This window comes from Podarcis cretensis (genome assembly GCF_951804945.1).
Source record: "Podarcis cretensis genome assembly, chromosome: 9".
Lineage (NCBI taxonomy): Eukaryota > Metazoa > Chordata > Lepidosauria > Squamata > Lacertidae > Podarcis > Podarcis cretensis.
The window spans coordinates 74,013,902-74,025,930 of NC_137178.1; the positions used below are offsets into that span (position 1 = coordinate 74,013,902).

Below are 12,029 nucleotides of genomic sequence, written 5' to 3' on the forward strand. Positions count from 1 at the left end.
ATTAGCCCTTAATCTAAGGTTACCAGATTTTTTCCCAAAGAATCTGGGGATGCTTTTTTTTTTAAGAGGAAAAAAAATTATTTTATAAAAAAGTACTATCTCTTCTGTGGTCTCCTCTGGGTGCCATCCTGCTCTCTTGGAGCGCTAGCCACCATGGAGTAGGTTTGGGTCAGGCCTGGGCTCAGTCACGTGTCCTTGCCCTTCTCCTACCTCTCCTCAGTGGTGGCGATGTGGCAAGGTTGGGGCTCCCCTCTTTTTTCTCCTTCCTCTTTCTCTCTCTTCCTTCTCCTCCCTGCATCGGCTCTGGGGTTTTTACTGGCCTTGGAGCACCACTGGGCAGTCGGCCAGATGGCCAGACACTCTCACTCCCGGCTCGATTTGGGTCATGGGGGGGTGTCAACGGTTCCTCCAGTTGATGCGCCAGGCGTCCCCGGTTCCCCTGCAGCAGTGGCAGTCTCAGCAGCCCGGAGCCAGCCTGGTAGCGCAGTTGGCTCTGGCTGGCTTCAGGAACTGCTCGCTGCCCGCCATTTTGCCTTGCCAGGAGTCCCCATATGATGTGTCTTGTGCCATTGAACCAATCACGCAACATTCATTCCCTACTAATAAATCTACAATACTTAAAATATAAATTTGGGGACATTAAATGAAATCCAGGGACAGATTTTGTCCGGGGACAGATTTGTAAATCCAGGGACTTCCCCGGGAAACTGGGATGTCTGCTAACCATAACTTAATCACACCCTCCCCCCACAAAATGACAGGTGCTTCCAGTTCTCAAGGGAGCCAATTCCCATCTCCCAGTCTGTCACCTTGGGAGATCTCCACTTCCCTGCTCCTTCCCCTATTGATCTTCAACCTCTGCCCCCAATGACTTCCAGAAGGTAGGACACCAAAGGGGTGAAGTTCTTCCCCACCTGACATTGGCCGGCAACTGGGTGGCCTGCTGCCTGAAGCATGCCTCACTGACTTCTCCCAATCCTGAACCATATGCTCAGGGTGGGTAGAGTCCAGTGGGCCCATGGCTTCAAAGCCGTTAACTGGTACTGCCCTATGTACCAAATTAAACTGTCTCAAGCTGGAGTCACACCTCTGAAGGCCAAGAAGTTCTAGCTTGAGCAAAGAGATGGACACCTTTCTGCTCTCATCAGCATGGTGATGGGGCTCCAACACCACCACTTGCTTGGCATTGTTTTAAGTGGGACACAGCAGCCAAATTTCTGGGAGGCTTTGGGGTTGCCGGAAATCACTTGGGGGGGGGGCAGATGTGGCCTGTGGGCATTGAATTGGCCACTCCTGCTTTCGGGGAAATGCAAACGTATCCAGAATAGTTCATCCCTATCTTCTTGAATGAGAGTAACCACCACACACAAACCTCTATTTTGACAGAACTGAGTTTTAGTTTATCGGGAGGGTGGGGAACTGCTGAATGTATAGATTAAAAATCGTTTTATGGTTCTGGAGAGAGAATCCAGGGCAATGAAAAGTGAAAAATATGCTTTTTGAAAGTTTAACCAGTTGAGACTGGGCATCCTGAGTGGCACCCTTATCTGAACTCTTGCCCTTAATCTATTGCAAATCCCTACCAGATGGTGGCTTGCAGAACGAACTTTGGATAGCCATGATAAGCAAAATATAATGATGGGGGAAACATATAGAAGTGTAAACAATATGGAGTGGCTATTTCTAAATATGTTTTGGCTGTCTTCTTCAAAATAACGCTTGAAAAAGAGGATTAAAAGGACCTTGTATTTAATGCTATACTTAATTTTAGCTAAGCAAGCCTATTGTAGAATACAGTCATACCTCAGGTTACAGACTCTTCAGGTTGTGGTTTTTTGGGTTACGGACCGCCAAAACCCGGAAGTACCGGAACAAGTTATTTCCGGGTTTCGGCTATCACACATGCACAGAAGCGCCGAATCGCAACCCGCGTGTGCGCAGATGTGCCGCTGCGGGTTGCGAACACTGTGGGTTGCGAACGTGCATCCGGCACGGATCATGTTCGCAACCCAAGTGTCTACTGTACTGGGAGAAGCTTTGTCTGTTCTCAGCTTCAGTAGCAGTGGAAAAATAACCTGGTTAATGGGGGCAGGCAGGCAGAAAAGCTTTGTCTTTCCACATAAGTGCCAGCTCTATGACACCTCAGCCCCCTCAAAGTATGTGGGGATGGGGCAGAGCGCCCTCCCCCATCTTGGAGGGACTGGGCTTCCCTCTGGTGGCAGGCCCCACTGGGTCGCCTCCTGACGCACATGACATCACACGTGTGACATCACACATATGACAAGGCGCCCCTCCCAATATCGGGCAGATATTATGTCTTTCAATCAAAGGAAAATGCTGAATCATTTGAAGCAGTCTCTCTCTCCCCCCCCCCAATTTTGTAGCTGTGCTATATTCCTTTAGTACCAACCTGAAACATATTTGCAAGTTCCCCTTTTGTTCTGCAAATTGCTTTGATAACTTTTTATTGAAATGTGGTATATAAATATTGCATATCAATGAAGGGAGAGGCCTCATGGAAGACATGTGGGAGGATAATAGGCTTGGATGTGTTCAAGGCCTGAGATGGTTACCCTATGTGCAAAAACAGTTGCCCACACCCAGAGAAGTTAGCATGTTAAGAAGAGATCTGTTTTCTAATTCTCCTCCATGTGGTAGCTTTCTACTTGCAGAGGATTATCTGCATAAAGTACTGTTCAACTCAATGTGAGCCCTCACCTGAAGTTACATACGCAATTTAGTTTTATCATGTAAGTGAGAAAGAAGTTGGCAAAATTTAAAGTGCAGACACTCTATTGGCTGTTTCACACGTTATATGGTTTGTCATGGAGCGTATGCTCATCAAGGAGCTGAAAGCAATCCTGATGTATCCTAATTAATCTCAAGTATCCAACAGGTTTGCCATTTTATACTCATGTTAGATATGTAAAAAGGTAAAAGACCCCTTACAGTTAAGTTGTCGCGAACGACTCTGGGTTGCGGCGGTGTCAGGGACTCAGCGGGAGCGCAGGGAGGAGAGGAGATGGAGAGCGAGGGGGAGCAATCCAAGGGCAGCGTAGGAGAGGATGGCAGCCCAATAGATTCCGTGAGCCTCTCCAGCGAATCGGAAGATTCACAGAAGGGGGCGCCGATGGGCAGGGCAAGGGGGGACCCAAGGGGGACACCCCAGAAACAAGGGGCCAGCGGGGACTCCCAGAGCAGCAGTTGGAAATCAGGACCAGCTTCCCCACCAGAGCGTAGTGGGGGGGAGGAGTCCCAGGTATCAGAGCCCACATATTCACCACCAGCGAGAGAAGAGGAGTCAGGGGTGGCCACGCCTCCATCGGAGAGCGAGGGAACGGTCAAGAGGAAAGTTGCAGGCTGGGCGCGCGCGCCAAGTTCAAATGTACAGGCGAGCGGCACAGAAGGTAGCCCGGATAGGGAACCAGGTCCTAAAGCCCGCCGGAAGGAGGGGGAAGAATCATCAGGGTCAGTGTCAGAGGAGTCCAGGAAGGATGAAACCCTAGCGGGCAGGAGGGCCCAGAGGAGAAAGGAACTTAGGAAGAGGTGGAGCAAGGCGAGAGTCTTAAACTGGTGTGGAAGGGGCGGAGACTCAGACGGGACTTCGCCGGTCTAAGGTCGAGACGTAGAGCTGCGCGCTGCGGCTTTAAAATGGAAACTGAACCTCAATAAAGACTTTTGTACATAACTACAGCCTAGCGTTGGTCCTCTGTGAGCTGGGACCTGGAGGCAGCTCTGACAGGCGCTCATCTCGCTTTACTGGCTGAGGGAGCCGACATTTGTCTGCAGTTTTTCCGGGTTATGTGGACAGCATGACTAAGCCGCTTCTGGCAAACTAGAGCAGCGCACGGAAACACTGTTTACCTTCCCGCCAGAACGATACCTATTTATCTACTTGCACTTTGACGTGTTTTCGAACTGCTAGGTTAGCAGGAGCAGGGACCAAACAACGGGAGCTCACCCCATCGTGGGGATTCGAACCGCCGACCTTCTGATCGGCAAGCCCTAGGCTCTGTGGTTTAGACCACAGTGCCATATTAAATATATGAACTGGACCTTTTGAAATTTTCAGTTATAAAGGCAAAAGGCTCTGCAGGATTATGGGCTGTCCAGTACTCCTGATGACTTGAGGCTGTGCTGATGAGCGTTCAAGGGTCTTGTTTATCCTGGACTCTTGCTTTCACAGTAGTGAGTTGTTTGAAGTTTCCAGTTCTTCCTGATAAGGTTGAGTGTGCAATTTCAGGTCCATATTTACTGGCCTACCCTTGTAAGAATGACTATGGATAGGAAATGCTTCAAACACTCTAAACCAGGGGTCAGCAAACCTTTTCAGCAGGGGTCCACTGTCCCTCAGATCTTGTGGGGGGCCAGGCTATATTTTTTTGGGGGGGGGACAAATTCCTATGCCCCACAAATAACCCAGAGGTGCATTTTAAATAAAAGCACACATTCTACTCATGTAGGAACACCAGGCAGGCCCCACAAATAACCCAGAGGTGCATTTTAAATAAAAGCACACATTCTACTCATGTAGGAACACCAGGCAGGCCCCACAAATAACCCAGAGGTGCATTTTAAATAAAAGGACACATTCTACTCATGTAAAAACTCCAGGCAGGCCCCACAAATAACTCAGAGATGCATTTTAAATAAAAGAAGAAGAAGAGTTTGGATTCTCCGCTTTGGAGTCTCAAAGCGGCTAACTTTCTCCTTTCCCCTCCTCCCCCACAACAAACACTCTGTGAGGTGAGTGGGGCTGAGAGACTTCAGAGAAGTGTGACAGGCCCAAGGTCACCCAGCAGCTGCATGTAGAGGAGCAGGGACACGAACCCGGTTCACCAGATTACAAGTCCACCGCTCTTAACCACTACACCACATTTTACTCATGTAAAAACACGCCGGACAGTCCGGATTTAGAAGGCAATTGGGCTGGATTGGGCCCCCGGGCCTTAGTTTGCCTACGCATGCTCTAAATAGTGCTGCCTAAATGCTAAGATGGTTGCTACTTTTAAATTTTTTTAACCCTTATTCCTAGTTTCATGTCATCCTGGCCAGTTTCCTCTGGTCCATGAGAATCAAAAGTATAGTGCAGCTTAATGTTTCTTCCCCACCCCCAGCTTAGAAGTATCTTGGAATGGAGGATCCTCTGACGTAACCTTAAACTCCAGGGCAAGAGGGGTTTAAAAAGCTTCTTTGCTGATGTAAGCCCATGGCACATCCAGATGGGAGAATTTATATACCCTGAGAAGACATTGTTTATTAGCTAAACTGTTTACCTGTCATCCATTCCTGCAAAGCTCTTTTGGCAGAGGAATGACAAACCAATTTTTTTGTTGGTGCTTAATGTCTACAGAGATTATTGCTAAGTCCTTGCTCTTTCTTCCTGTCTCTTAGTCTCTGAGCGATGTGGTGTGGCAACACAAACCTTTTTTAATTTATTGATGTCCCAGTTCTTCTGAGTGTTCCAACACTGAGTGCAATTGTTAGTTCAGATAAAGTTTTCTTTAGCACTTTATCAAAGCGATTTACACACATGTATGCATATATGTGGATGAGACGCAGGTGGCGCTGTGGGTTAAAGCCTCAAGCGCCTAGGGCTTGCCGATCGAAAGGTCGGCGGTTCGAATCCCTGCGGCGGGGTGCGCTCCCGCTGCTCGGTCCCAGCGCCTGCCAACCTAGCAGTTCGAAAGCACCTCCGGGTGCAAGTAGATAAATAGGGACCGCTTACCAGCGGGAAGGTAAACGGCGTTTCCGTGTGCGGTTCTGGCTCTGGCTCTGGCCAGAGCAGCGATGTCACGCTGGCCACGTGACCCGGAAGTGTCTCCGGACAGCGCTGGCCCCTGGCCTCTTAAGTGAGATGGGCGCACAACCCCAGAGTCTGTCAAGACTGGCCCGTACGGGCAGGGGTACCTTTACCTTTACCTTATGCATATATGTATTCAAAAAGTATCAGTGCTTCATTGGGAGCAATGTATCTGATCAGGCAGATGGCATCCTTGAAAAAGCAAGGATACCAGGAAAGCAACTGAGTAAAGAATTAATGTAATTAGTCCTTCCAGTAAGCTTTGAAAGATAAATCCCTTTTAACCTCTGTTATAAGAACATGTGCTGTGTCAAAGCCTTGGGTTATTAGTCTTTCAAAACGAGCTCCTACATCTGCTGTGGCGTAGAGCAAAAGTAATTTAGTTAATTAGTAGATATATGATGTCATCGTCCTCACAATAAAGCCATTTTTGGTTTCCAGTTTTCCCGACAGACCTGGTTCTGACCTGGTTTGTGCACATAGCAGAATGAGATAGTAAGTAGACTGCAGGTGGAGGGTTATAATACTCTCTGTATAAACACCCTGCTAGGAGAAAAGTAGCTTAACAGGGAGACATTTTAAGAATTTCTCTCTCTGATGAGATAGTCATTTCAGAGAGTCTCTTTTCATGTTTACGGCCATTCAGAAATGTAGTCTTCTACTCATTCCAGCTCATTCCACAGGGTTTCTTGCACCTCATTCTGCTGCATGTATATATATAGCTTCTGTTATTATCAGCCAGTCAAGTGGTCAGTGTTGGCTTCCACTTTGGGGCAATGGGAAGAGCTCTTTTTAATAATAATAATAATTTTATTAAGTTTTCTGTTTTACATTTCAAAATAAACATTTTACAAACGTTAAAGGATCCAGTGACTTTCCTTCTTCTCTTTCCATGGTTCATTTTACATATCATACATTCCTGAATATTTTACTATAACCATTCAAATCAGTTTTCCACTTTAGCACCAACCACAAATTATTTATTCTGTTGAATTTATTTTAGTGCTGCCAGCGTTTTCAGTTGTATACTGTCTCCCAGCTGTATAGAGTCTCCCAGACTCTATACCAATTCTTCCTAAGAATGCAGTTCATGAAACTTTTATACATTTTAGCCTTCCCATACCAAAGACATGCATGCCAGCCGAATTTAAAATTATGACCTTCTAAATCTAAAATGTCTGCATTGTCCAATACAATCCATTCTTTTAACCTATACAAACAAGCTGCCTCATAATGCAATTGCAAATCTGGCCTCCTCTTTCTTTTGTATCTATCAGAATTTTATATTTAATTCTTGGCTTTTTTCCCTGCCAGATGAATTTAGAAATATATTTTTTCCATTCCTTGAAGCAGTTTGAATTATTTACAATCAGGATTGATTGGAATAAAAACAGTATTTTAGGGAGTATATTCATTTAAATGGCTGAAATTCTACCTAACAGGGAGAGTTTCATTCTCCCCTATAACTGCAACTCTTTCTTAACCTTTCCCCACAATTTAATATAATTATTTTCAAATAGGTTGAGATTTCTTACTGTCAGCCAAATTCCCAAATACTTAACTTTTTTGCCTATTTTTAAACCAGACATCCTTTCTAAAAAAATATTTGACTGTTCATCCATGTATTTAAACAACATTTTGTTTTAATCTGAGTTTATTTTGAAACCCACCACTTCTCCAAACCTTTTAATTTCTTCTAATGCTTTGGGAACGTTCTCCAAAGGTTGTTCCAGGGTCAACACCACAGCCCCCACAACATGTCAGCAAATGCCCTTAATTTATAGACTCTGTGTCCCACCTCAATACCTTTAATTTCCCCATTTCTCCTTATATTCTGAAGCAGTATTTCTTATGTTATAATAAACAACAGTGGAGATAAGGGACAGCCTTGTCTCATTGCTTTTTCTATTTGGCATTTGTCTGAAAGAATATTGTTTACTAATATATTTGCAGAATGATCTGTATACATTGCTTTAATTCCTGCTACGAAAGAATTACCTATTTCCATTTTCTCTAAAACCTTAATCATAAATGACCATGAAATATTGTCAAAAGCTTTCTCCACATCTAGGAAGATTAATGTAGCCCGTTTTTCTTTTTTCTACTTCCAGGTACTCTGTTAAATTGATTATATTTCTCATATTGTCTTTCATTTGTTGGCCTGGTAAAAATCCACACTGGTCTCTGTGGACTGAGTCAGTCAGTGTCCTTTTCAATCTTTAAGCCAAGATTGTAGCAAATAGTTTGTAGTCACAATTCTGTAATGAAATAGGTCTATAATTTTTTCTCTTTGTTAAATCACTTTCTTGTGTGGGGATCAATTCTGTTCATGGTGTCCTTAAGTGGTTCAATAAGTGCATCCTAAAACTTTTTATAATAAATTGCAATAAGTCCATCTGGCCCCGGTGCTTTTCCTATCTTCATTCGGTTTATTGCCATTTGCAATTCCAATATCTATATGGATGCATTCAAAATTTGCTGAATTTTCTTAGATGCTCAGGATATATTACAATTACCTTAATAAGAGTCCATTTTCTTAAAGTCCTCCTTCTCGCAATGATATAATGAAGTATAAAAAAATTCAAATGCTTTTCTTATCTCTTTTGGGCTAGTCAAATGCTTATCCTCATCTACAATATTATTTATGGTCCTATTCTTCCTTTCGTTTTTGAGTTGCCAGGCTAACAGTTAACCCGGTTTATTAGAAAATTCAAAAAAATTCTGTTTCATTAATTCACCATATTTTTCGCTCCGTAAGACACACCTTTTTCCTCCTAAAAAGTAAGGGGAAATGTCTGTGCATCTTATGGAGCAAATGCGTGGTCGCTTGCTGGCTCCCTTTCCAGCCCCGCATCCTTGCCCAGGCCTCCATTGTTGAATGTTCTGCAGATGGAGGCTGTTTGTTTCCCCCGCGACATGTGACTGGCTGATTAGATTATCTGTCTGGAAACTGTAGAAACGGCTCCCTTTCCTTTCCTAAAGAAGTTGCAGAACTGTGAGTTGAACCCCATAAAAACAGGATTTTTTCCCTTTGCAAAGTAAGCTCAACAACTTTGAGCTGATCCTCAAAAAAATGGGACTTGTCCCCTTTGCAAAAGAAGCTGCACAACTGTGAGTTGATCCCCCCAAAACGGGGCTTTCCCCCTTTCCTCCTCTAAAAGCTAGGTGCATCTTATGGTCAGGTGCATCTTATGGAGCGAAAAATACAGCACTTTTCATCTCAATCTCTTGATTAGCTGACATTGAAAACTGTGCTTGCAATAGCTAAAGAGCTCTTAATGCCATCAACAATTATAAAAGTTGGGCTGAATCTTTGTACTAGCCAAACTGTAGGGATTACTTTTGGATCAGTTGTGATGGGTATGAACTTAGCATCTAGTCACTTAGACCTGGCCTACATATGTGACAAAATGAGCTGGTAAAATCCTAAAGTGAAGTGATAAAAAGGATTGTACCATTCCAGATGTCAGGAGCTTATCATATTTCTGAATGCTCTCCAAGTAGCAAAAGGCCTCCCTGCAAATAGAGACTGGCATAACAGGGAGTGAGTTGAGCCACAGTTTATCTCCATGATATTTTAATTCTTTCTTCCAGTGTATGTGTATGCACCTTGGGCCAGTCACTATCTCTTAGCATAACCTATAAATGGAATAAATAAATAATAAATAAATAATGCCTATGTATATATTTCAGAAATACGACACTCATCTCTATGGTCAGAGTGGTACAGTCCACTCTAGCACTTCATTTTCTGCTTTAAATAGAGAGTTTCTCTAGAAAGACCTCCTCCCAAATTTTGACAAAGTCCGACTGATAAAGGCTGGGTAACACGTCTCATAAAATGCTTAGCTTTGACCTCTAAACATTTTAGCAAAACTTATTTCCCTATGTCTCCAAGTGTAAAACTGCATATGTAAACAGAGACTCTTGTATTTCATCAATAACCACCAATGATATTTGATCAGCATATTTTGTTTGAATGGTTTTTATATTTACAAAAATCTTGAGTTTGTTCTCTATAATTTGGAAGTGTTCTTGCTTTTTTTCAGATCTTATCAAAAAACTAGCACAGCAATCGTTTGGCAAAAACCCTGGTGATTATCAAAAGGTAACTCTTTCACGTGTATTTATTATGGCTTGCACATGACTGTGTGTCTGTATTTGTGGAGCTGATCTTTTTAACAACAACAACAACAACAACAACAACAACAGAGCACAGTATGTTAACTTTGCCACATCTGCTTCTTGTTTATCTTTTAAATAGAAAGTTTCCAGATGCAAGTGTGTCAAAACTGCATGATAAGGTTTCATTTTGCTTAGCTTCTGCATCAAATATTTCCCAAGAAGATTTTGGGGGATATTTTTGATCAGTGTAAATAGAAACCCTTGCTTCTTTTGCATAGGGTTTTCTGTGACCTTTTATCTGAATTGCTGATTAAGATACTGATGAGTAAAGATTTTTAGGCAAACTGAAATATATGAACACGTTAGTATTTCCCTTCGTAGCGTAGATTTTATTTATGTAGCCCATGTCTTCCAATTCTGGAGAGTGGTTATTAAGCATCTGATATTGGTCCATATCTTGTTCCCCATTGCATTATCAACTCCAGAAGACACACACTACACACTGCATTTCCCATTTTAAAATAACTACTCCTTTTCAGGGGCCATCTTCCAAGTAGGGGAGAGGGGTGTGTGCCATAGGCACAGGCAAAGATAGGATGAATTTCACTGAATGGCTTTCAGACTGTATTTCTTGATTATACATTCAGGAAGGGTAGATGACTGTCTTTGAAAGACAGCTTGCCCACTACTTTCAATCTTTCCCTGTGATTACTGGCTACTCGGTGTGTTCCCAAGTGCATGGTCAGTTCATGAAGGGCGACACTGAGGTTTAACACTCTAAAACCTATTCCTGCATGCTTTGCAATATGCAGGGTTGGAATGGAAGACTGCAGAAAGTGTTCCCTAAAGGCGGAAATCTTGAAAAGCCACTGGCGTAGATTTATTTAAAAGATTAGTTGATTCTAACTTGGTGACTGGAATAAGTGCTGTGGGTTTATGCACCTCCTTCAGTTTTTGGTTTGTAGGCAGTCTTTAGCTAGCAAACCATTGTTTGTTCAATTTTGCCTTCGCAGCAAACTATGGTTATCTCACATGGCGGTAGGGAGGGGAGGTGCACACAGGGGTGATTCTGATTGCTAAACCATGGTTTTTGATTGGCACAGTGACTTCTGAACTGAACCAGTCCTTTTACCTTTTCAAAGAGCATTTAAGTGCTTGTTTCGGGTGAAAAACTACCTGTAATTTTGGAAGCCCACAGCTTCAGAACATAGTAATTATGACTGCAGAAAGTCATGGTCACGAGGAGTGGCTGCAGCTTGCAAACCTTTGAGGGCTTTTTTTTTGTTATTTTGGAAAGAAGGAAACTCAAATTGTGAAATGCAAAACAAAGAGAGAAAATCACTTGAACTTCATAATGCTGGTTGTATAAATCATGGCATCATTCAGGTGTTTTTAACCATCACTGTTGGAGTCGGTAAATCATGGGCTCCTTTTGAAAAGTTTTGTAGGTAGGAAATAGTAATAGTTGTGATTCCTTCAGGTTGCCGTATTTCAAAAAGTATAAACCAGGAGCTTCTTAAAAAACAAAAATGCAAAAAAAAAAAAGGTGAACTTTCAGTTGACTTGCCAGGACAAAGCACCGCCTTTTGGAAATCCCCACTGGACATCAATTCCACCTTTGAAATCCCGGTAATATCCGGATGTATGGCAGACCTAGATTTCTTCTTCTTTTGACAGTCTATCTCCTGATGAACTCTTTGCTCAAATTGCATTGGGGTTTGTACAACTGGCCAGTAGCAAGCAGTGCAGTGGGATAGAGAGGCTTACCTGACCTCCAGGCAAATCAGTTGCTGCTGCTTACCATGCAAGGTTGTGGGCAGGTTGGCGCAGTATGAACATGCCATCAGATTGGCCCTGCTGCTGTGTTTGCACCATGCTGACCACTGCCTTTCCGCTGCCTCTCCCAGTAAGCAGCAGTGGTTTACCTGCTTGAAAGTCAAGTAAGAATCTCTGTCCCATTACAGTGTATGCTGCCGCAAATAGCTATAATATACTTGTCTTCTGTGTGGATGTGCTTTGTGGAAAAGAAACCATTCTTGGAAGTTTCCCAATATCCAGGCTTGATACAGACTTCAGAAATTTGTGAAAGCCTGCATTAAAT

General features: G+C 43.3%; 1 protein-coding gene and 1 long non-coding RNA gene across 2 annotated transcripts in view; one reads left to right on the top strand and one right to left on the bottom strand.

Moving 5' to 3' along the window:
- Nucleotides 1-12,029, bottom strand: part of LOC307224699 — a 476,766-nt gene that overhangs the window by 397,180 nt on the left and 67,557 nt on the right. The gene's annotated exons all lie outside the window — the stretch shown is intronic.
- Nucleotides 1-12,029, top strand: part of PROM1 (prominin 1) — a 109,420-nt gene that overhangs the window by 40,545 nt on the left and 56,846 nt on the right. Inside the window, exon 4 of the mRNA XM_079991773.1 lies at nucleotides 9,853-9,911. Within this exon, the coding sequence (XP_079847899.1) occupies nucleotides 9,853-9,911 (59 nt within the window). The remainder of the gene's footprint in view (nucleotides 1-9,852; nucleotides 9,912-12,029) is intronic.